The 26649-nt window shown below is 39.3% G+C and overlaps 1 protein-coding gene and 1 long non-coding RNA gene across 3 annotated transcripts in view; one reads left to right on the top strand and one right to left on the bottom strand.

The window, feature by feature from the left end:
• The window catches only part of LOC126273175 (uncharacterized), a 72876-nt gene extending 61565 nt beyond the window's left edge, over window positions 1-11311 (bottom strand). The window contains exon 1 of one of the 2 annotated variants that reach the window (XR_007549315.1): window positions 11284-11311. This is a non-coding gene — a long non-coding RNA (uncharacterized LOC126273175). Of the gene's footprint in view, window positions 1-10936; window positions 11005-11283 lie in introns of those variants that run through there. The other variant, XR_007549316.1, reaches the window with a different exon arrangement.
• Window positions 11312-11315: 4 nt separating this feature from the next.
• Window positions 11316-26649, top strand: part of LOC126273174 (homeobox protein AKR-like) — an 865473-nt gene continuing 850139 nt past the window's right edge. Inside the window, exon 1 of the mRNA XM_049976655.1 lies at window positions 11316-11662. Within this exon, the coding sequence (XP_049832612.1) occupies window positions 11647-11662 (16 nt within the window). The 5' untranslated portion in view covers window positions 11316-11646. The remainder of the gene's footprint in view (window positions 11663-26649) is intronic.

The following is a 26649-nucleotide window of genomic DNA, read 5'->3' as shown; positions in this document are numbered from 1 at the left end:
GAACACCTTAGACACACTGTCCAGTGAGTGCAGCGAGGTGGAGGCGCCCTGCTGTTTTGGGGTGGCATTATGTGGGGCCGACATATGCCACTGGTGGTCATTGGAAGGCGCCATGATGGCTGTACAATACATGAATGCCATCCTCTGACCGATAGTGCAACCATATCGGCAACATATTGGAGAGGCATTCATTTTCATGGACGACAATTCATGCCCCCATTGTGCACATCTTGTGAATGCCTTCCTTCAGAAAAATGACATCGCTTGATTAGAGTGGCCAGCATGTTCTCCAGACATGAACCGCATCGAACATGAATGGGATAGATTGAAGAGGGCTGTTTATGGATGACGTGACCCATCACCAACCACTCTGAGGGATCTATGCTGAATCGCCATTGAGGAGTGGGACAACAATGCTTTGATGAACTTGTGAATAGTATGCCATGATGGATACAGGCATACATTGATGCAAGAGGATGTGCTACTGGGTATTAGAGGTACTGGTGTGTACAGCTATCTGGAGCACCACGTCTGAAGGTCTCGCAGTATGGTGGTACAACATGCAATGTGTGATTTCCATGAGGAATAAAAAGGGTGGGAATGATGTTGATCTCTATTCCAATTTTCTGTACAGTTTCTGGAACTCTTGGAACCAAGATTATGCAAAATTATTTTTGATGTGTGTATATACAGGGTGATTCTGCGATGCTGTTACAAACTTTCTAGGATGATGGAGAAGAATAAATTTATCAATTTGAGGTAAGGGTCCATGTACTGGAAATGAACCAGTTGAAAATTATAAGCGAAAACTGTTCTGATAGTTCAGGTAGTGGAATATATGTACTGGTAATGTTGTTGCCAAGGTTGGTAGGGTACGCTACTTTCAGAGGTGGTGGTATGGATAAAACGAAGGAAAACATATACAGTAAACATGGAGTCTAAAATCGTAACTGAGGAGCTATGAGATCTTGTTCATCTCCACTTTTGTGAATCACATCTCTCCTCTACTGAATAAGTGCTCATAGCTCTTAAGGAATGCATTTTAGAGCTCATGTAAATAGAAATTTTTTCTTGTTTCGGTCCATACTACCACCTCTGAAAGTTGCCTACCATACAATCTTAGCAACAACTGTACTAATACATGTACTCCACTGTCAGAGGTATCAGAATGGTTTTTGCTTATAACTTTCAACTCGTTTGTTTCCAGTACAGTGACCCTTACCTCATATTGATATATTTATCTTTTTCCATCATCCTAGAAAGTATGCAATTACATAGAATCAGCCTGTATATATAAACATTCACAGGTGCCAACACCTATAAGTTTGACACTCTGATATATCTGGACATGGGTTCCTATGTGAAACTGATCTACTAAGTCTCCTCTACAACCTCTAGCAGTGTGTAACATGAATTGTGAAACACCCCATATGTAACTCAGCAAATGGTGGAGATGTTGAGTCTCAGACAGGCTCAACAAGAAGACTGTTTAACAGGTAATGCTTCAGCCAAAAGGCCTTCTTCTGAAATAGACAACACACACACACACACACACACACACACACACACACACACAAAACCACTGTCTCTGGCTGTCAAGGTTACATACGATAACCATAACTAGTTTCAATAATATGGTGCCCATCTAAATCTAAGATGAAGCATGACACTTTCTTTGCCAAATGTCTGCTACTGAATCTGAAATTCCCTAATAAAGAGACACGGTCACCACCTTTACATTATAGTCACCCTTTACTATCCTATAATTTGAATTGTTTTTGTTTAATATTTCTTATATCCCCCTGTAGAGAACACAACTTCTTCATCAGAGTTGTTGACGTAAAAACTTTTACCATTTGCAATAAGTGCTTTTTATTTTAAATACTATTCTCACTGATATATCTAAAATTCCTTCATTACTAACAATCCAGTCTTTAATTTTATTGTCAATAATAAAACCTGGGTACCCACCATGGTCTGTTAATTTTTGAAGGCATTTCCTGATCACAACCCTATCTGATAGTCTTCCTTTCTTTCTATAATATCCTAATGCTATCCCAAACAATGTTACTCATTTCCAGCTTTAATAGCTTATCCACAGTCTGAAGCATCCTGCAGTTCACAGTCCCTATACGGATTGTAGTAGAAGCAGTTGACTGAGTCATGATAGTTTGTGTTTTGCCAAATTTTGTTAACAAGGGGTAGGTACAGAAGTAGCTGTGTGTGCCACATGGTACAAACACACTGTCTGAATTCCTTGAGTCCACTACTACAGTATTCTTGCTATACATAAATGACCTTCCATTTTACAAATTGGAGGAAATTTGTGGTAAGGTGTTATGGGACCACACTGCCGAGGACATTGGTCACTAAGCTTACAAGTGTGTAAGTCTAAGTTAAACTAACTTACACTAAGGACAAAACACACACACCCATGTCCGAGGGAGGACTCAAACCTGCGATGGGGGAGAGCCACGCGGACCGTGACAAGATGCCTCAGACCATCCCGCTACCCCACCTGGCTCCATTTTACTCCCATAAAATAGAAATAGTGCTCTCTACTGTTGATATGTGTGTAATGATCAGGCAGAACAGAGCTGCACCAGAAGAATGAGCAGTAAATGAAATATTCAGAAGTATTATTTACTATTTCTCAGTAAATGGGCTGTCATTTAATTTTGAAAAAACGCAGTTCATCCTGTTCTATACAAGCACGGAAGAAAAGTAACACAAAAAACTGATTCTTCAAAATTCCTCGATGTAGATACTGATCAGATCTTGAATCAGAATCATATATTGTAGATCTCAAACAGTTGAGTTCAACAGCATTTGCTCTAATGTAATTTCTGATTTTGGTGACGAAAGCATAAAAAAATCAGCTTTCTTTATGTACTTTCGTACTTTGATGACATATGGAACATTTTTCGGAGCAATTCCACGCACTGACTCAAAGTATTAATTGCACAGAAACATCACCTGACATCCAGGCAACAGTTTAAAAATGTAGGCATTCTAACAATGATCTCACAATAAATTTACTTGTTTGTGAGGTTTGTTGCAATGAAGCAGATATTATTCAAAAATAATAGTATAATTCCCAAATACAACACCAGAAACAAAACCAGCTTCTACTATACACCACTTAATCTTACTCTTGCACAGAAAGGATCAAGATATGAAGCCATAAACATATTTGACCACCTTCATTATGAAATAAAGGTGCTGGCAGGTAATAAAGTTTTAAAAACAAATTGAAATCATGTCTGTTGCAACTTCTTCTACTCCATAGATGAATTTCTGAGTAGACATTAGGTATGTGGTTGGGTTACTTTGGTCAAATTTTGCTGTAAAAATGGTTCAAATGGCTCTGAGCACTATGCGACTTAACTTCTGAGGTTATCAGTCGCCTAGAACTTAGAACTAATTAAACCTAACCAACCTAAGGGCATCACACACATCCATGCCCGAGGCAGGATTTGAACATGCGACCATAGCAGTAGCCCGATTCCTAGCGCCTAGAACCGCACAGCCTCTCCAGCCAGCAAATTTTGCTGCAGATTAAGATGAAAACAAAAAATATCCAGTTTAGTAAATGGGGCAGCATGAAGCCATGCTTTCACAGAGAAAATGTATCTTATTTGTGAAACTACTGAGATGTTCCATATTATGGCTACCTGTTAAATATATGATCAAAGAAACACACAAAAAATTAAACTAAACTGCTTTAACACAGGGACTTGCTTGTAGCAATCAGTACTATCCACTGCACATTATCCTGCCGAGACAAGTGACTTTGATAATACACATTACCGGTGGTAACACACAGTAGACCTTGGCTCATAGCAGTTTTAGCCCATCTCCAATTGCTTGTAAATGTCTAGGATGGGCATCCACATGAGCAGTTTGCACAATGAACATGTGATGGCAGAAGGTCTTTATGCTATAGTTAATCACGGTCAGTCAGCCAGAAAGAAATGTGTCAGTTTGGGAGGTTGCAGTCATCTACTCTATGTGGTCTTGGAGAGCTGTCCTTTCATGTCTGTTTACCAAAATGAAGTCTGTCAGTGTTTCTCATACAGGTTTATAGCTGTCGGACAAACAATGACTGGTTCATCTTTGAGAGCTGTCCTTTCATGTCAGTTTACCGAACTCAAGACTGTCTATGTTGCTCTTATACAGGTTTATAGCTGTGGGAAAAGTAATAACTGGTTCATGTATAGTGAACTTTCCGACTTGGGAGCTCTCACCAGTGAATAAGCTATTGCCTCTGTACCTCTCAGCTCCATATAAGCACACAAACCTCTCTGCCCGTACAGTCAGTATTATAATATGGAGGCATCATCTGGGGAGGATCAATATAGTGGCTAATGAAATTTTCTATTGCTCTGTTTTTTTAACATCTGGGAATTTCCAGTTTCTTGCCTGATGTCTATTGGAAACCTGCTTTACACTTTGACACCAGAATATAAAACTCCATACTGAACTACAGACAAGGACACACAGTCTACATGAAAATTATTTTTACTTCTAGTATTGTCATGGTGAATTTTGCAGTTCCTCTTAAATTCACTCTTATCATTAACAACAAGTACCATTAGGGAGTAAATTTTTTGGCAATGTAAGGTGGTGGTTGTTGTGGTCTTCAGTCCTGAGACTGGTTTGATGCAGGTCTCCATGCTACTCTATCCTGTGCAAGCTTCTTCATCTCCCAGTACCTACTGCAGTCTACATCCTTCTGAATCAGCTTAGTGTCTTCATCTCTTGGTCTCCCTCTACGATTTTTACCCTCCGTGCTGCCCTCCATTACTAAATTGGTGATCCCTTGATGTCTCAGAACATGTCATACCAACCAATCCCTTCTTCTAGTCAAGTTGTGCCACAGACTCCTCTTCTCCCCAATTCTATTCAATACCTCCTCATTAGTTATGTGATCTACCCATCTAATCTTCAGCATTCTTCTGTAGCACCACATTTTGAAAGCTTATAATCTCTTCTTGTCTAAACTATTTGTCATCCATGTTTCACTTCCATACGTGGCTACACTCCATACAAATACTTTCAGAAACGACTCCCTGACACTTAAATCAATACTCAATGTTAACAAATTTCTCTTCATCAGAAACTATTTCCTTGCCATTGCCAGTCTACATTTTATATCCTCTCTACTTCAATCATCGCAGTTATTTTGCTCCTCAAATAGCAAAACCCCTTTACTACTTTAAGTAAAAGCATCACCCAAATTAATTCGACTACATTCCATTATCCTCGTTTTGCTTTTGTTGATGTTCATCTTATACCCTCCTTTCAAGACACCGTCTATTCCATTCAACTGCTCTTCCAAGTCCTTTGCTGTCTCTGACAGAATTACAATGTCATCGGCGAACCTCAATCTTTTTATTTTTCTCCATCGATTTTAATACCTACTCCAAATTTTTCTTTTGTTTCCTTTACTGCTTGCTCAATATACAGATTGAATAACATAGGGGAGAGGCTACAACCCTGTCTCACTCCCTTCCCAACCACTGCTTCCCTTTCATGCCCCTCGACTCTTATAACTGCCATCTGGTTTCTGTACAAATTGTAAATAGCCTTTCACTCCCTGTGTTTTACCCCTGCCACCTTCAGAATTTGAAAGAGAGTATTCCAGTCAACATTCTCAAAAGCTTCCTCTAAGTCTACAAATGCTAGAAACGTAGGTTTGCCTTTCCTTAATCTCTCTTCTAAGATAAGTCGTAGGGTCAGTATTTCCTCACATGTTTTGACATTTCTATGGAATCCAAATTGATCTTCCCAGAGGTCAGCTTACACCAGTTTTTCCATTTGTCTGTAAAGAATTCGCGATAGTATTTTGCAACTGTGACTTATTAAACTGATAGTTCAGTAATTTTCACATCTGTCAACACCTGCGTTCTTTGGGATTGGAATAATTATATTCTTCTTGAAGTCCGAGGGAATTTTGTCTGTCTCATACATCTTGTTCACCAGATGGTAGAGTTTTGTCAGGACTGGCTCTCCCAAGGCTGTCAGTAGTTCTAATGGAATGTTGTCTACTCCCGGGGCCTTGTTTCGACTTAGGCCTTTCAGTGCTCTTTCAAACTCTACACGCAGTATCATATCTCCCATTTCATCTTCATCTACATCCTTTTCCATTTCCATAATATTTTCCTCAAGAACATCATGCCTGCATAGACCCTCTATATACTCCCCCCACCTTTATGCTTTCCCTTCTTTGCTTAGAACTGGGTTTCCATCTGAGCTCTTGATATTCATACAAGTGGTTCTCTTTTCTCCAAAGGTCTCTTTAATTTTCCTGCAGGCATATCTATCTTACCCTTAGTGATATATGCCTCTACATCCTTACATTTGTCCTCTAGCCACCCCTGCTTAGCCATTTTGCATTTCCTGTTGAACTCAATATTGAGACGTTTGTATACCTTTTGCCTGCTTCACTTACTGCATTTTTGTATATTCTCCTTTCATCAATTAAATTCAGTATCTCTTCTGTTACCCAAGGATTTCTATGAGCCCTCGTCTTTTTGCCTACTTGATCCTCTGCTGCCTTCACTATTTCATTCCTCAAAGCTACCCATTCTTCTTCTACTGTATTTCTTTCCCCCATTCCTGTCAATTGTTCTCTTATGCTCTCCCTGAAACTCTGTACAACCTCTGGTTCTTTCGCTTTATCCAGGTTCCATCTCCTTAAATTCCCACCTTTTTGCAGTTTCTTCAGTTTTAATCTACAGTTCATAACAAATAGATTGTGGTCAGAGTCCACATCTGCCCCTGGAAATGTCTTACAATTTAAAACCTGGTTCCTAAATCTCTGTCTTACCATTATATAATCTATCTGAAACCTTCTAGTACCTCCAGGGTTCTTCCATGTACACAGCCTTCTTTCATTATTCTTGAACTAAGTGTTAGCTATGATTAAGTCATGCTCTGTGCAAAATTCTACCAGGCGGCTTCCTCTTTCATTTCTTAGCCCCAATCCGTATTCACCAACTATGTTTACTTCTCTTCCTTTTCCTAGTGTCGAATTCCAGTCGCCCACAACTATTAAATTTTTGTCTCCGTTCACTACCTGAATAATTTCTTTTATCTCATCATACATTTCATCAATTCCTTCACCATATGCAGAGCTAGTTGGTACCAATGTAAGGAAAGAATCCCAAAGTTCCTGAAGATGCTTTAGTAAGATAGTTGGCTATCAATTTTATACAATATTCTTGCTGGAGACTTATGTACAATAACTGCTTCTTGCTATCACCTGGGTTATTCCAGATTGTGTGTTGGGCAGTAATGAGTGAAAGTATGCTAGTAATCATGACAATGAGAGAGTATGAATTTTCACTCTGCAACAGTGTGTGCAGTGATTTGAAACTTTCTGACATATTAAAACATTGTGTTTGGCCAAATTTGAATATGGGACCTTTGCCTTTTGCAGTCAAGGTCTCATCGGATGAGCTATTGAAGTCTGATTCACGATCCATCCTCACAGCTTTACTTCAAGCAGTACCTCATCCCCTACCTTCCAAATTTGCCATAAGTCTCCGGCATACTTTGTAGGACTAGCACTCCTAGAAGAAAGAACACGGCTTAGCCACAGTCTACAAGATTGTTTCCAGAATGAATTTTCACTCTGCAGCAAAATGTGCACTGACTGATACTTTCTTCCAGCACTGATAGACCTGCAAGGTATGGAGGAGAAGTTCTGTGAAGCTTGGAAGGAAGGAGCTGAAGAACTTGCAGAAGCAGAACTGTAACAGTGGGTCATGAGTCATGCTTGGACAGCTTAGTTGGTAGAGCAACTTGCCCGCAAAAGTCAAAGGTTCCATGTCTAAAGTCTGATCTGTCACGCTGTTTTAATCTGCCAGGCAGTTTCACAATGAAACAGATTTCTTAGTGCAAAGCAGGCAGAACTGATTAACTTATCGAATGTTTAGGCCATCTTAGTTTGTTATTCATTTGAGTGGACATCAGCATGTGTGTCCAGACCGCATTGTGGAAGTTGTCATTGGCCAAGCTTTTACCCAATATTTGTTTTGAGACTTCAGGGATAGGGATTTGGAGAGGGAAGGGAGTGTGGGACATACTGATCCAATGCAAGTCCCAAATCAACTAGAGAGGCAATCCAGTGAAATGAGATCTGTTGCTCTATAATTAGTCTAACTTGTAACTTGGCAATGAAGTAGCACAAATGAGATTCGGTCACTCAACATTTAGTCTGGTATGAAACAATACAAAGAAATAGTACTGGCAATTTACAGGGAAACTCATATTGTCTCTAGATATTTGAACAATGCATAACAACAATGAAATCTAGAGAGAGGAGAGAGAGAGAGAGAGAGAGAGAGAGAGAGAGAGAGAGAGAGAGAAGAGTTTATATGAATTGATTTTAGACTTAACCAACTTTCCCCTCACTTCTGAAAAGCTGTGCAAACCCAGTAGGGGCAGTTACGGGGCATAAGAGATGTCACCAAGTTTTCAGCCAGTGAAAGTTTGAGAATATTCCTATAATCATCACCAAGAACTGGTGTTGTTACATGAAAAAGGTTAGAACTTATATTCCAACAGTGATAAGTGCAGCTGGATTTTTGGTATGTAAATATATGGTTGACACGAGATAGCCATAACCCATTGTGTACGACTTCATGCACAACATTTAGAACAGGTGGGCTACAGAGTGGTGCGGCAACTGACACTAGAAAAGCTGGACAGGAGCAGCATACAAAGACCCATTACAAATAGTGCAGGAAGACATAGAGTCCAGCACTCTATGTTAACACGGAAGAGGCTCTCTGAACTAAGGAACGAATTATGGTGTCAGAGCCATGGCTAGGCAGTGTCCTTGTAGCACCACGTACTGTGTAGCTGCCACCAGCTGTCCTATATTGCAGTGGCAAAGGATGCTCATAGTTCAAAGCCACTGGAAGTGTGTTTAAGAGGATGTGCACCATTGAGTTCACCAGATCCTAGACAATTGCCGTCAGTGTCTCAAGGAAATTTGCAATTCCACTGCCAACTTTGACACCTGTGGGGTGGTACTGATAAGTGAACACCACATAACCCAGAGACAAGATGTAGGCCTACTTAAAACACTCCCAAAAAAGGGGGGGGGCATAAGCTTCTGCTATAATTGCTGCAACGGTGCTAATATTAAATGCATTGGAAAGAACCTAGAGACATTCTTGAAGGGTGGTTATCTGAGGAGCTGCCTTTCTACTTGCAATAGTGTGACTACAAATAACATCACTGCACCCTTGATAATGTAATATTTCTGGAGGCAGAATGATACCAGTCTTACCTACAGGCATATTACACTGTAAGTATTCCAATATTAAGCATGCCTGTGATACTACTTGGAGTCACAACTCTCTGAAAAAGTTCCCAAAAATCTAACAGTGATTTCATTTCAAGTGATTCAACAGATACTAAATTGGTGATGTGCCTTCAAATCACTCCGTGTTAAAAGAAAGGAATGATGTAGACAGAAGGCTCCATTTATCTTTTTGATAGATATTGACAATATATATTGCTTTTTATAAATGAACAAAAACTAAAGAAACAATAATAAAAGTAACTCAAAAAGTATATGTTGAATTTGATTAAATTTCTTCAAAGTGTAAAACATGACACATTTGTGTATCCAAACACAGAACATACTTGAATTGTACAAGACATGAGAGCAACATCCCTCATATATCAAAATTCAACTAATTGGAAAAAATACCAGAAACCTAAAATACCACGAATCAGTCTACAGTACTTAAGAGATATTTATAAAAGCACTGCACACAACTATACACTGAAAAAGGATGCATATCCTGTGACAATTTAAGAATCGGGAAACCAAACTTGTCACACATGCACTGGTGGAAAACCCCAGAATGTATTATAGGCTTAAATTCCACATTATGGTTCAGAAAATTAGAATAGGAACCAAAGTCCAGAGAACTAGTAGAACTATTTAGAAATAAAGATACAAACATACAAAACAATCGGACGAATTAAATACACAAACCAGTTATACAACATGCAAAATTTATACAGGAATTTTTGAAGACTACAAACTACCGAGTACTCATTTCTATCACCCTAGTCCCATCAAACACAAACTGTGCCATCCCTAACTATTACTTTGGATCTCAACATCTATGAGCTTTCCACAGAAAACCGTCATTTTGACAAAACTATCCCAAACGAAGACTTCAGTTCCAGCAACACACATTATGATACACCTCAAAAATAAGATAGCACCAAGAAATATTCTGTCATCTATATGATAACTGCGCAAAGCTGGTAGCAATAATTACAGCTGACAATAATTAAAAGCACCTACTACTCGGAACCAAAGAGAGACATTTCAGGTGACAGAAGTAGTGAAGATGTGGCAAGCAAGGCCAGAAACACATTTTGGGCGACAAATTAACTTCTTTTTTATTAGCCAGAGGACTGTGCTTTGAAGCACTTACGGATAGATGGTAACTGAGATCATTATGATATGTCACTGGGTTTGACTGGATGCTACATGCCTTGGATCAGAACGAGTCTGATAAAATTTTCACTAATTACATCGTCATGTAAGCATTTATTTAATGTAAAATATACTGGCAGTAGGAAGAAAGGTTATAAATTGTATCAGTGGCCGATTTGTCGATCATATAGTTTCATACTTCTTGTGTCATACTGATGAAGAAAATAATTTAATTTTCTCATCAACTCACTTTCTACATTGTGATTTAATATATGAAATACGTCGGAATTTTCTCGTACAGTTCTATGGCTGGGTTCTGCGTTCTTCAGTATCTAGACATACAGAACTCAAAATGTTTCGATAAGCTGTAACGCTGTATAAAACCTTTGCCACTAGAACGTTTTCCATTCTGTATGCAATGTAATTTTAGAGCAAATTATTTTTGATCTCTTTCACACTGACCTTATATAAATGACCAAATTTACAGGCACGTTTCAGTAACAGGGGAAAGTATGTTATTTTTGCTTTTTTATTCGCGTCTCAATCTCTCTGGAAAGTCAGGCTGCCTGTCATTTCTTAATCAGCAATAACGACGATTTATGGCATTTCCCTTGAAAGACTACGACTACAGACAGTGAGATGGAAATAACACAAAAAAGAATCTATAATAACTATAACTGGTGTAACAAAATACTTTTAATGTTCCCCAGAAAGTATTTTCAAAAAGTTAATAAGAGCACCCTTAAACAAATTATTTTCCATATCATCAGCAACATTGGAAATTTGGCTTTTTGCTCAATAGGTGTCACCTGTATCATGATAACACAATATGAAAACAATCTTTGTTGCACGCCTTGGTTTCGCACTTCGAGAGAAGTATTGTCTACCAATCAGATAGAAACTGTGAAACAGATTCAGTGACAGTTGCTGAACGGGAAGAGAACCATATTTAATAACTATCTTTAATTGTTGTGTTGACAGAACAGACTGCACCTTGTTTTTGTTTACCCTCTGATGGAACTGACAGTGCCTTTCGCAAAAAAAAAACGGAACGCTTGTAGCTCGAATATCTGATATCGGTACCGGTACGTCCCAGAAAACACGTTGCGCGCATTAATTACTTCCAGCAAACTCAACTCCTGAAAACTGAAGTCATCACCAGCCTCTTCACAATGAAGTTCAGGCGCAGTAAGTTGCTATTTTATACATAGTTTATAAAGTTTTCAGTTCATAATTACAATAGCTTGTATGCCTGTTCAGTGAACATTTAATGCCAACAATAATCTATCTCGCATAACACGTAACAGCCTTGAAATCAGTGCTGCCTACCGCCATTTGTCAATGCTTTGACAGTCGGCTGAAAGTGAGTGACTGGCAATACCTTGAGAGGTTTCACTCCATTAACATCAACTAGCTAGCTATATGTTTGTAATGAACTAAAATGGGAGGTTTCCATGTAAAAAAAAATTAAGTCGAAATATTATGGTCACTGCTATAAAACATTTCTTACGAACAATGGCATCCGTATATTTTATCAACTGTTAAAAGCATAGCGGAGTTTGTCAGTTTTCGATATGATAGTTCCAAAACACTCTTGGAAAGCTCCTTTTAGAACCTTGGTTTTCGGTGGTGGAAGTTAAAGAAGCTAGGTATCTCCTTTTGGCAAGATCGCAAGTTGCGTAGTAGCCGTATGGTTGTTCAAGAGGGAAAATTACGCCGTTATATTATTCCCCGAAGGCGAATGGAACGCTTTGTGCTTGCCAGCCTTGTCAGATAGTATAAAATGTTAGTGCAAGCAGAGGATACAGAACATCATTCAAATACGTAGGTGAGTCTCGTAGCTTAGAAATTGCTCAAATTTCGATATTAGAGAGACAGAACATATACTGTCATAAATTTAAACCTGATCGCAGGACCGAAAAAGGTAAAAGTCATTCTTAAATCATTCTGTTGGCGTCCACCATACTACGACACTGGCAAGCGAGAATAATCGAAAATAGATTTGTAAAGCCTTTTTTTTGGCAATAACAAAACAGGAAAATTTTGGTATTCAGTCCCCTCTCTTTGGAAACTTGTGTCTCACGTATCGTTCGAAAATTTCAAGTTGCTATGCTGTTTTTCAGTATTTGACCTATGAAAAAAATACAATAGAGTTCCCAATGTTACAAGTATTATAAGAAAAACAGCATGTGTTGTGACTGAAGACCACAACACATGCTGTTTTTCTTATAATACTTGTAATATTGGTAACTCTATTGTATTTTTTTATAGGTCAAATACTGAAAAACTTTATCATTCTTCTTCCAGATTTATCTCTATATTCTAACATGTTATAGCATTCAGTTAAATTTTGGGTTCGTAATTAGATTACCGCCGGTTTGTGTGCTCAAGACAGTTATTATTCTGTTCCTGACATTTCGATTTACAATTCAGTAAAGGATAGCGGAAGAAGCTGTTTAATTTGTTACCATGATATACGGGCCTACATGTATTACATACTAGTACGTGTTTCAAGTACATTAATTGTTACATTTACACATCACGATTTTGACAGCGTACGGATCTGTAGCAGTGTAAAGTAAACCACTTAATATATTCTCTGTTACTTGTTGATCAACAATATTTATCACAATATTTGATTTTTGCAACGAAAATAGCAGTGACGAAGATATTCTACATTTTGATGAATTAAACAATGACAATTCGCGCCATCCATGCTGACACTCGACGCGGTGGCTGATGGGAGCGACCGTGAAAGCATTTTCTATTTACGTTCCCATCAGCCACCTCACCGTGTGTCAACTTCGTTTGCGCGAGTGACATACTCATATTTTGTTGTTTCCAATTTATTGGTGTGACGTAACTTTTCTGCTACTTTCTACATTTTGAACACAATATTAAATTATCTAGATCGCATTCTAGCATTTCATTAGTACAGCTCGGGCGACTCCATTAATTAGTATATTATACAGATGAGCAGGAAATTATGTCAGACTTTCATTCTGATTAAGAAGGTAATGCGTTTCTCGCATTAGGAAGTTGTTGCACTGTGACTAATGTGGGATGTTTAGTTGAATAACTGTGCAAAGTTAACCTTTACATCATATTCTAGCCAGTGCCCATCCCAGTGTCGATCGTACATAGTACGCATAAAATCCGAACGAGCTATCGTTGTTGTTTCGTCTTCGGCCCTTTGAAACCTATTTTCTTCGTTTTATTTTATGCCAAAATGAGCGTCATGGCACACTAGACATACATACAAGGTGTATGAAAAGTGTCTTTCATCACCGTGTATATGAAGAGAGAAAAGTAGTAGTATACTGGCAAATACGAAGAGTAATCACCATTTGCGCCAGACGATCTATGTGCGCACCGGCATTTTCAGGACAATATTACTCGCATGCAGGAGCAGTGTGAAATGCGTCTTGGCGAAATAAACACAACGAGAAAATCTGTGAAATTAGAGCTTACATGGAGGCTTACTACAATAATTCTTCCCCTGTGGGTAGATATTAAAAACAAAACCAATAGACTGTCGCTCCATAGTTTCCTGTCGTAATGTGTTGGTAGTACACCGTGCTTGTAAGATCCGATCAGTTCGTTGGTGTCCATCATTCATATCGTTCAGTCTTGTTGTCCGTAGACACTGTCTACACGACGATCTGCAGCATTCAGCCTTATTGCCTGTCTATCAGGAATAGGATTGTTGTAAACATATTCCCAGGGTGGTCGTTAATGCCATACTGATTTTAAATTTGACAACGTAGAAGAAATCTTGTACCCCTGATGTTACGTTTAGGCAAGTTGTATAGCTGCTTGAACCTTGATCGATTTTCAGTTTTACAAGCATACCAACATACCACATGCTTGACTATGTGTACTGAGCTGCTGCAGGATTGTACAGGCAAAACGTCAGCTGTAAGATAATCTTTGTAGCGACACTGTGTCGAGCGATGTCAGACAAAACAATTGCAAATTACTGAAGAAGGTTAGTCGAGCAGATAAAAACCTGCCTTGTTTTAAGAGCATGAAATCGGAAGCCAATGACGGTAAGCCATAGAGCAATGTTGAATACATTATTCTTAGCAAAATACAAAGCTGTTGACCCTGCCAGAGACAGGCATGCCGTTATTAAAAATATAAATCTTCCCAGAGCCAGCTACAGGAGGGAAAAGAAGGCAGGTGTTTTTAAAGAACTGGGTGGCCACAAAGTCCTATTACCTCCGATAATAACCAATATAAACCCTTAAACTTATATAAATAACGCCAACAACAGTTCTTTAGAAGAGACTTCTTGAGATATCAACCATTACTTATTCGAGGTATCAGCCTGTGCACCATCACTCTCATTGTAAAGGATGTTACGCCGCCAGGTGCGCGACATTTTTCGGAGCATTGCTGGTGTCAGTAGAGTGAAAGTTTGTCTCACAGCATCTTTCAGGTTGGCAGTGGTCTGGTAACGGTTTAATGAAACGATACCCTTTATGAACTCCTTGCCTGGCCACCTCGAAGCCCGGGCCTCACCACAAGTGATATTCGCTATTGGTGTTCATAGAGGATATCGTATCACAAAAGTCTTACGATACCACTGACGGCCAGAAAGATGCTGTGAGACAAGCTGTCACTTAAGTTACACCAACAATTCTCCGCAAAATGACGCACAGACCCTGGCGGCGTATTATCCTTTGCCATGAGAATGTCGGTGAGTAGACCGATTTATATTTTTGTAATATATATTGTTCCGTGGGACCACATTAAGGAGAAGTCTCCATGGTCATGGAACGAGTCAATACATGACATTATAACACGATTGTAGAAACAGATAAAATGAAATATAAGAAACATATTCAGTTGCAGATTGTAGAAACAGATAAAATAAAATATAAGAAACATATTCAGGCGACGAGTCGTTAGTATAAATAAAGAAAATGAAGAATGTAACACTGGAATTTGCTAAATTTTTTAGCTCTTCCAGGAGCTCCTCGACAGAATAGAAGGAGTGAGCCCTGAGGAAACTCTTCAGTTTAGACTTGAAAGTGTTTGGGCTACTGCTAAGATTTTTGAGTTCTTGAGGTAGCTTATTGAAAATGGATGCAGCAGAATACTGCACTCCTTTCCGCACAAGAGTCAAGGAAGTGCATTTCACATGCAGATTTGATTTCTGTCTAGTATTAACTGAGTGAAAGCTGCTAACTCTTGGGAATAAGCTAATATTGCTAACAACAAACGACATTAAAGAAAATATATACTGTGAGGGCAATGTCAAAATTCCCAGACTGTTGAATAGGGGTCGACAAGAGGTTTTCGAACTTACACCACACATAGCTCGAACAGCCCGTTTTTGAGCCAAAAATACCCTTTTTCAATCAGAAGAATTACCCCAAAAAATAATACCTTATGACATAAGCGTATGAAAATCTGCGAAGTAGACTACTTTTCGTGTTGAAATGTCACTTATTTCAGATACTGTTTAATGGTAAATAAAGCGGCATTTAGTTTCTGAACAAGATCCTGAACATGGGCTTTCCACAACAGTTTACTATCTATCCAAACGCCTAAGAACTTGAACTGTTCCTTCTCGCTTATAATATGCCCATTCTGTCTGATTAAAATATCAGTTCTTGTTGAATTGTGAGTTAGAAACTGTAAAAACTGAGTCTTACTGTGATTTAGCATCAAATTATTTTCCACAAGCCACGAACTTATTTCATGAACTACATTATTTGATAATATTTCAATATTACACACAAGATCCTTCACTGCCAAGGTGGTGTCATCAACAAACAGAAATATTTTTGAATCACCTGTAATACTAGAAGGCAAATCATTTGTATAAATAAGAAACAGCTGTGGCCCCAGCACCGACCCTTGGGGAATGCCCCATTTAACAGTGCCCCATTAGGACTGAACATCACTACCACTCTCAATATTGTGGAGAATTACCTTCTGCTTCCTGTTCTTAGAGTAAGAGGCGAACCAATTGTAAGCTACTCCCCTTACTCCATAATGGTCCAACTTCTGCAGTAATATTTTGTGGTCAACACAGTCAAAAGCCTTCGTTAAATCAAAGAAAACACCTAACGTTCGCAACCTTTTATTTAATCCGTCCAAAACCTCACAGAGAAAAGAGACTATAGCATTTTCAGTTGTTAAGCCATTTCTAAAACCAAACTGTACATTTGACTGCAAATTGTGTGAATTTAAATGCTACAGTAACCTTGTATATACAACCCACTCGATAACTTTAGCAAACACCGATGGCATAGAAATAGGTCTATAATTGTCAACATTATCCCTGTCTCCCTTTTTATAAAGTGGCTTCACTTCCGAGTACTTTAATTGGTCAGGAAACCGACCACTCCTAAAGGAAAAGTTACAGATATGGCTAAGTACTGGGCTAACATACGTATTACAATACTTCAGTATTCTGCTAGATACCCCGTCATATCCATGAGAGTTCTTGGTCTTTAGTGATTTAATTATTAACTCAATCTCCCTCTTTATCAGTATCATGGAGGAGCATTTCAGGTATCCGTCTCGGAACACTTTTTTCTAAGAGCGCTATTGATTCCCTGTTGGGACTAGGTTTCTATTTAGTTCACCTGCTATATTCAGAAAGTGATTATTAATTACTGTACACATATGCGACTTATCAGTAACACGGACATTCCCACTACGATTTGATTCTATATCCTCGACCTGTTTCTGTAGACTAGCCGCTTCCTTTACGACTGACCATATGGTTTTAATTTTATCCTGAGACTTAGCTATTCTATAGCACATACTTTTTGCCATCCTAATAACTTTTTTTAGCACCTTACAATGCTGTTCGTAATGGGCTGCTGCATTTAGATTGTGACTGTTTCTAACGTTTTGATATAATTGCCACTTTGTTCTACAAGATATTCTTATCCCTTTAGTCAGCCACCCAGGCTGCCTGTTTGTGCTAGTACCCTGTTTTGAACGTTCTAACGGAAAGCAACTTTCAAAGAGCACGAGAAAAGTCTTGAGGAAAGCATTATATTTATCGTCTACTGTATCAGCACTATAAACATCTTGCCACTCTTGTTCCTTGATAAGGTTTACAAAAGTCTTTACAGCAACTGGATCAGCTTTCCTAAAAAGTTGGTAACTATATTTAACATGTGTTGCAGCACAAAAATCTTTTAGACTTAAAATTTGTGCATCGTGATCTGAAAGGCCATTCACCTTTTTGCTAACAGAATGCCCCTCTAGTAATGAGGAATGAACAAAAATATTGTCTATGGTTGTTCTACTGTTTCCTTGCACTCTCGTTGGAAAGAATACAGTTTGCATAAGATTATATGAATTAAGGAGGTCTACCAGCATCCTTTTCCTTGCACAATCACTTATACAATTAATATTGAAGTCGCCACATATAACTTACTTTTTGTATTTCCTATAAAGTGAACCAAGAACCTCCTCTAGCTTTAGCAAAAATGTTGTGAAATCGGAGTCTGGGGATCTATAAATAACAACAGTATGAAGTTTAGCTCCACTAAATTTAACCACACCTGCACAACATTCAAACACCTTTTCAGTGCAGTACTTTGAAATATCAATTGATTCAAATGGGATACCGTTTTTCGCATACATTGCTACTCCCCCACACCGCAAAGAGCTCCTAGAATAGCTGCCAGCCAACCTGTATCCTGGTAAAGGACAAATAATGGTTCATATTACAAGATAACACCTCTAAAGAACTGTTATTCATGTTATTTAAGTGTAGGGGTTTATGTTGTTAATTGTAAAGGGTAAAGGGAGTTTGTGGCCACCCTGTACGTCAATACCTATTTTAGTTGTGTATAGATACGTACAGTATATGAGGTATAGTCACTTCAACTAGCGAGGAAGTCGCAATGTTGCTGTTAGACTTTCGTGAGGTATTATAGCTTCTCTCACGCTTGTATCCTGCTTTTTAGTTAATACTGTTAAAGAGTGATACGAGGGTCAGATGTATTTCTCCATTCTTATAAATTCTTCCTAAAGATGGAAACCTAATTTCGTAAACAGTTTTTCGCTGTCGGTACTTGTTAAGGTCTGAAGCGGATTTTCTAGCCCAATTTAATAAATATTCCGTCTAGAAAACAGCTTTCCAGTTTCTGATTTAGTCAGCACAATCGCTATTTCTCTTCGCTTAAATATTGAGGTAGACAGCTTCATGCTGAGTCTAATATTTCTGCTTCTCTTTCATTGCACAATGAGTAACTCCGTCCGCATTAGCCGGATGTTGGAAAACATGACGTAACTTGGCAACCCTATCACGTTTGAAAAATGGCTGTGGGTTTATATGAGAGGTAAAATCGGCATGTGGATTGGTTCAAATGGCTCTGTGCACTATGGGACTCAACTGCTGTGGTCATTAGGCTCCTAGAACTTAGAACTAATTAAACCTAACTAACCTAAGGACATCACGCACATCCATGCCCGAGGCAGGATTCGAACCTGCGACCGTAGCAGGACTGCGCGCCTAGAACCGCGAGACCACCGCGTCGGCATGTGGAAACGGATTTCTAGAATCGTTTTTGAGGAGTGTTTATATGACAAACCAGAGACAGCATTGCGACATCGGTCGATAACGGGAGCGTCAAGTAAACATAGTGATCAACAAATCTTCGCACCATACGTTTCCAGATCACTGCGACAAGCCGACGAAACCTACCAAATCTTCGTCGTACGAGCTCCGCGTATTCGAGGCGCAAAACTAAATCTTGCACATGCGTACCGTGCATCCTCACGCAGAGAGCGGAAGCCATTCGCTTTTACGTAATTAATTTTTTTTGTAAATGAAATATAACTACATATATCCGTAATTATTTTCTCAGTAAATCTTACTTTTAAGATAAATTAAAATTCACTATTTCGGAATTCCTGTGCGATGCAGAGACTCTCATTCGATTTTGAGGACTCTATTCGATAATTTTTTTTTATTCTTACACACCTTATAACCTCACACTACAGCTTCCAAATGAACTGGCTTACTATTCGTTATTGCGTTTACGTGATATGGTACTCCCAAATTAAGTATCCTACCTCTCATGTTTCAAAATTTTATAGTGAAAAGTATAGCCCCTCCCAGATCACATTTGGTCCATTTTAGGTCGTATATTACTGTGTACGATATGTTGCTAGCATATAGAAATTTTTTGTAACTCTGGAAAGAGAGCCATTGTAGACCAGAGATAGACAAATTGCAGATCCAGTGGCAGAGTGAGCTATGTATTGTATGTTTCAGTTTGTCTTGTCTGCACTAACAATTTTATTCACAAAACTTTGTAAATGAGACCGTTAAACTGCTTTGGCAAGACAGCAACACCTGAGGCGTTCCATAATGCGGAATATGAGTTGTGATATGGATTTCCCTTTACATGTACAATGTTTTTAATTTGATTATGCTATCGTGATTGTTTTTTTCTGTCGTTGTTTGTGTAAATTTTTCCTAAAGATAAGAAAACAAACTAATTTGCTACTGCTGACCTTTCTTCACACTAGCCAGCAATGCGCTTTACACCAGAGTTCAGTAGCTTACTAAAAGTAGTTTATGTAATGTTCTTTTTTTATTAATATAAGTATTGCTCATTCTAGTGACATGATTGGTAAAGGCGATGAAGTGGCGTAATTCATGTGACGCAAAATAATCAATGCCATTGCTGCTGCTTATTCAAAAAACTAGCATGAGAGTAGTATCCTATGTCACACTTTGCAAGAAATTATATTGTACGCTGACACCGATGCATCATGCTTATCGGTCATTCAGTTCATTTGTTGTGTTCATATAAAACAAAATAATTAACAAATGAGATATTTTTCTTTATACCAACAATGAGTACATTAGACATGTTTCCCGGTTTCCAACCATCCATCAGTCATGGCATCTATATTTCAGCACATTGTTTCGAATTTTCGTATTTACCTTACCAGTCGTGTCGTTAGTTGCATGTTAAAGAAAACTTGTGTCCGGGTCCGACAAAATTGTAATTGAGTTTGCCTATTTCCTAGATTGTGTCAGAAAAAGGAGGATGCCACATGTCAACAATAAAAGTTTCTCAAAACTTGACGGTGTATGTGATGTTCCATAAACATTATATTCGTGTGAACTCTGACTTCAGAGGTGTGAAGAGTTGAACATGTATGCCAGTCTACTTTTCATTTTTTCTGAGGTCACACTACTATCCGTATAATTGTGGCTGAAACGTCAAAGGCAATATGAGAACATTTGCAGCCTGAATATTTACCATCGCCAATTCAATAATTCTGGAGGAAAGCAGCTGGCCATTTCTGGAACTGTGGAATCTAACGAACAGTAATGGTTGCTTCGACGGAAAGCAAATCAGATTTAAAATTCCAGCTAAGTCTGGAACAAAATTTATAATTCCAGTCCATGGTCTTGTAGAAGATTGATAGGAGAAGACTGATAGGAGACTATTAGAAGAAACTTGCAACCTTGGTCGGAAGAAGACTGCACATTTTATTATTGTTTTCCTGCGGATGAAACTTTTCCTCTCACAAATTACACAATGAGACCATACCCTCGTGGATAATTAACTAATGATAGGTGTATGTGTAATTACATATTATCCAGGGAGTAATAATAAGACCATATACTCGTGGATAATTAACTAATGAAAGGCGTGTGTTAATTACATATTATCCAGGAGGAAAAGGGCTGTAGAATGTTCTTGTTATTGTGGTCTTCAGTCCAGAGACTGGTTTGATGCAGCTCTCCATTCTGTTTTTTCCTGTGCAAACTTCTTCATCTCCAAGTACCTACGGCAACCTACATTCTTCTCAATCTGCTTAGTGTATTAATCTCTTCATCTCCCTCTACGATTTTTACCCTCCACGCTTCCCTCCAATACTAAATTGGCGACTGTTTGCAATAGACAGTTTCCTTTGAGGTAATTAATGATGTTTGAACACAATATATGTTCCAAAATCCTGCTGCATATCGACGTTAACGATATGGGCCTGTAATTTAGTGGACTACTCTTACTACCTTTCTTGAATATTGGTGTGACCTGTGCAACTTTCCAGTCTTTGGGTACGGATCTTTCGTCGAGCGATCGGTTGTATGTGATTGTTAAGTATGGAGCTAACGCATCAGCATACTCTGAAAGGAACCTAACTGGTATACAGTCTGGACCACCAGAAGAGTTGCTTTTATTAAGTGATTTAAGTTGCTTCACTACTCCGAGGATATTTACTTCTACGTTACTCATGTTGGCAGCTGTTCTCGGTTCCATTTCTGGAATATTTACTTCGTCATCTTTTGTAAAGACATTTCGGAAGGCTGTGTTTAGTAACTCTGCTTTGGAAGCGCTATCTTCGATAGTATCTCCATTGCTATCGCGCAGAGAAGGCATTGATTGTTTTTTGCCGCTAACATACTTCACATAAGACCAGAATCTCTTTGGATTTTCTGCGAGGTTTCGAGACAAAGTTCCGTTGCGGAAACTGTTACAAGCAGCTCGCATTGAAGTCAGCGCTAAATTTCGAGTTTCTGTAAAAGGTCGCCAATCTAGGGGATTTTGCGTCTGTTTAAATTTGGCATGTTTGTTTCACTGTTTCTGCAACAGTGTTCTAACCCGTTTTGTGTACCAAGGAGTATCAGCTCCGTCGTTTATTAATTTATTTGGTATAAATCTCTCAATTGCTGCCGATACTATTTGTTTGAATTCAAGCCACACCTGGTCTACACTTATGTTATTAATTTGGAATGAGTGGAGATTGTCACTCAGGAAGGCGTCAAGTGAATTTTTATCAGATTTTTTGAATAGGTATATTTTTCGCTTATTTTCGAAGGATTTGGGGATTACAATATTCAATCTCGCCACGACAACCCTATATCAGTTTTGATGCTTGTTATTAACTCAGGATTATTTGTTGGTAAGAGGTCAAGTGTGTTTTCACAATCGTTTACTATTCGCGTGGGCTCATGCACTAACTGTTAGTAATAATTTTCGGAGAATGGGTTTAGCACAATTTCGAATGATATTTTATGCGTACCTCCGGAATTGAACATGTATTTTCGCCAACATATCGAGGGTAAATTAAAGTCACCGCCAGCTATTATCGTATGAGTCGGGTACGTGTTTGAAACCAAACTTAAGTTTTCTTTGAACCTTTCAGCAAATGTATCATCTGAATTGGGAGGTCGGTAAAAGGATTCTATTATTATTGTATACCGGTTGCAAACAATAACCTCTGCCATACTAAATCACAGAAAGTTATCTACTTCAATTTCCCGGCAAGTTAAACTACTTCTAAAGGCGCGTTGACACTGAGTTCGCAACATTGTTCACAACTTTGTTCGCAACATTGTTCGTGGCTGGTAATGGACTACTGATATTCGTAACATGTTGGCAACATGTTCGCAACACAAAATCAATGTTCCACGGCTGCGTCGGTAGAGATCAAAGAAACATTGTTCGTGGCCTGCTACCACTAAATTCCGCTACGCAGCGCTAGTGTTCGTTTGCTCTAAGTGTGTTTTGGTGTTTGTTTTACTGCAGTGTAGTGGTGCTTTTATTTTATGTCCCTTCATTTTTATTTGAAATGGAGTGGTCACGAGACAAAATTTTCCAGCTGATGTCGCTTATGAGGCAGCGGAGTGCCTGTGGAATGTACGTTGCGCAGGTTACAAAAATACTAAAATCAAACATGTTTCATTACAAGAAGTTGCTGCGGCGCTTGGCACCAGCAGCAGTGACGTGGACAAAAAAAATTAAATCTCTCTTGTCTCAGTACCGGCCAGAGAAAAGCAAAATAGAGGAAAGTAAAAAATATGGATGTGGTACTGACGCACTTTACGAAACGAAGTGGTTTGGATTTAAATATCTACGTTTCCTGGATGATATGGAACTATTTGAGATATGGCTGGCTTTTATAGGCGTCTCCTGATGCCAGAAAACGAAGAGTATCAGCAAGTTTTTGGTTCACAGGGATTGCTTTTCTGTAATTTGTGACTTTGTTTGAAACAACTGATCCTATAATATTCAACAACATTTCAAAATCTCAATGCTCAATGTAAACGCACGTTTAACAGCAACAAACACAACACCGCCAACCGTGTTTAGCCTATCCTTTCGGAACACCGTTAGATTCTTCGCAAAAATTTCGGCTAAGCTTATCTCCGCCTTTAGCCAGCTTTCAGTGCCTATAACGATTTGAGCGTCAATGATTTCTATTTGTGCTTGGAGCTCTGGTACTTTCCCAACACAGCTAGGCAATTTACAACTGTTATACCAATGGTTCCTGTATCTACGTTCTTCCTGTGTTCAGCATGCACCCTTTGTGACTGAAGCCCTTCTTTTGTTTTCCCGAGACCCTCTAACCTAAAAGCCGCCCAGTCCACCCCACACAGCCCCTGCTACCCGTGTAGTCACCTTCTGCGTATAGTCGACACCTGACCTTTTCAGCAGAACCCGAAACCCAACCACCCTTTGGCGCAAGTCGAGGAATCTGCAGCTTACACGGTCGCAGAACCGTCTGAGTCTCTGATTCAGACCCTCAACTCGGCTCTATACTAGAGGTCGGCAATCGGTCCTGTCAACTATGCTGCAAACGGTCAGCTCTGCTTTCATCTTGCAAGCTAGACTGGCAGCCTTTACTACTTCTGTTAGCCGCTCGAAACCGGAGAGAATCTCTTCTGATCCAAAGTGACACACATTATCGGTACCGACGTGAGCAACTATCTGCAGTTGACTGCACCCTGTGTTCTTCATGGCATCCGTGAGGACCCTTTCCACATCTGGAATGACTCCACCCGGTATGTACACGGAGTGCAGATTGGTTTTCTTTCCCTTCTTGGGAGCCATGTCCCTAAGGGGCCTTACAACGCGCCTAACGTTGGAGCTCCCAACTACCAATAATCCCACCCTCTGTGAATGCCCGAATCTTGCAGGCTGAGTTGTGTCCTCTGAAACAGGACAGGCGACAGCATTTGGCTCAGCTACAGTGTCAGCCACAGACAGGACCTGGAACCTGTTTGTCAAACAGACCAGGGAGGCCTTACGTACGGCCGCCTGGGAAGTCTTTTACGGCCTGCTATGCACCGGGGCGATCTCCCACTCGACCACAGGTGTGGGGTCAACCTCAGTACGAACAGCAATTGGGTTGGCCACCGTTGAGGACAGATCGAAGGACTCGAACGTGCTGGACGTCCGTCGGATCCCCATGGCCGGACCGCAACGGTGGTGCCCATCCACTGTAGCCTGAAGCTGAGAGCGAAGTGTCACCAATTCGGCTCGCATCCGCACACAACAATCGCATTCCCTGTCCAAACTAAAGACCGCGGAAAACTAAACTATGCAGATAAATGGACTATCGGCACGTGCTATGCAACTCTACTGTAGACCCTGATTCGCAGGAACTGTGTCTAATAATACGCAGATATTCAAACACCTAACTATCGAAGCACTCAGGTGAAACTAAATAATTAAATAATTCTCCCCTGATTGGGAACTTGTAATAAGTCACAAAATCGGTTCGCTTTGCGACGAAAACGAAAACGCGAGAACTGTGACTATTAGATATTAAATTTACACGCAGAAACTCAAGAAACTAAACTATTAAAGCACACAGATGATATAATGAAACTCGCTCCTGGTTAGGAACTCGTAAATGTCGACAAAAGCGGTTACTTGCTGCATCTGTCTCGGTCGGCTACTGCTGCCTGACTTGAAAGAGAGTATTCCAGTCAACCTTGTGAAAAGCTTACCCTTAGTCTACAAGTGCTAGAAACGTAGATTTGCTTTTCCTTAATCTCTCTTCTAAGATAAGTCGTAGGGTCAGTATTGCCGCACGAGTTGCAACATTTCTACGGAATCCAAACTGATCTTCCCCGAGGTCGGCTTATACCAGTTTTTCCAATCGTCCGTGAAGAATTGGTGTTAGTATTTTGCAGCTGTGACTTATTAAATTGATAGCTCGGTAATTTTCACATCCATCAACATCTGCTTTCTTTGGGATTGGAATTATTATATTCTCCTCGGAGTCTGAGGGTACTTCGCCTGTCTCATCCATCTTGCTCACCAGATAGTAGAGTTTTGTAAGGTCTGGGTCTCCCAAGGCTGTCAGTAGTTCTAATGGAATGTTGTCTACTCCCAGAGCCTTGTTTCGGCTTAGGTCTTTCAGTGCTAAGTCAAATTCTTCGTGAAGTATCATGTCTCCCATTTCATCTTCATCTACGTCCTCTTCCATTTCCAAAATATTGTCCTTAAGTACATAGCCCTTGTATAAGCCCTCTATATTCTCCTTCCACCCTTGTGCTTTCCCTTCTTTGTTTAGAACTGGGTTTCCATCTGAACTCTTGATATTCATACAAGTGGTTCTCTTTTCTCCAAAGGTGTCTTTAATTGTCGTGTAGGCATATCTATCTTACCCCTAGTGATATATGCCTCTACATCCTTACATTTGTCCTCTAGTCACCCCTGCTTAGCCATGTTGCACATCATGTTGAACTCAGTATTGAGACGTTTGTATTCCTTTTTGCCTACTTCATTTACTGCATTTTATTGTATTTTCTCCTTTAATCAATTAAATTCAGTACATCTTCTGTTACCCAAGGATTGCCACTAGCCCTCGTATTTTTACCTACTTGCCATCTGCTGCCTTCACTATTTCATCTCTCAAAGCTACCCATTTTTCTTCTACTGTATTTCTTTCCCCCGTTCTTGTCAATCGTTCCCTAATGGTCTGTCTGAAACTCTCTACAACCTCTTATTCTTTCAGTTTATCCAGGTCCCTTCTCCTTAAATTTGCAATTTCTTCAGTTTTAATCTACAGTTCATAACCAATAGATTGTGGTCGGAGTCCACACCTGACCCTGGAAATGTGTTACATTTTGAAACAATGTAAAACCTGGTTCCTAAATCTCTGTCTTACCATTATATAATCTATCTGAAACCTTCCAGTGTCTCCAGGGCTCTTCCACATATACAACCTTCTTTCATGATCCTTGAACCAAGTGTTAGCTATGATTAAGTTAAGCTCTGTACAAAATTATACCAAGCGGCTTCCTCTTTCATTCCTTATCCCCATTCTATATTTACCTACTACTTTTCCTTCTCTTCCTTTTCCTACTATGAATTCCAATCCCCCATGAGTATTAAATTTTCGTCTCCCTTCACTATCTCAATAATTTCTTTTATCTC

This window comes from Schistocerca gregaria, chromosome 5 (assembly GCF_023897955.1).
Source record: "Schistocerca gregaria isolate iqSchGreg1 chromosome 5, iqSchGreg1.2, whole genome shotgun sequence".
NCBI lineage: Eukaryota > Metazoa > Arthropoda > Insecta > Orthoptera > Acrididae > Schistocerca > Schistocerca gregaria.
The sequence above is the reverse complement of the archived record's forward strand: the minus strand, read 5'-3'. Positions and strand labels throughout refer to the sequence as shown.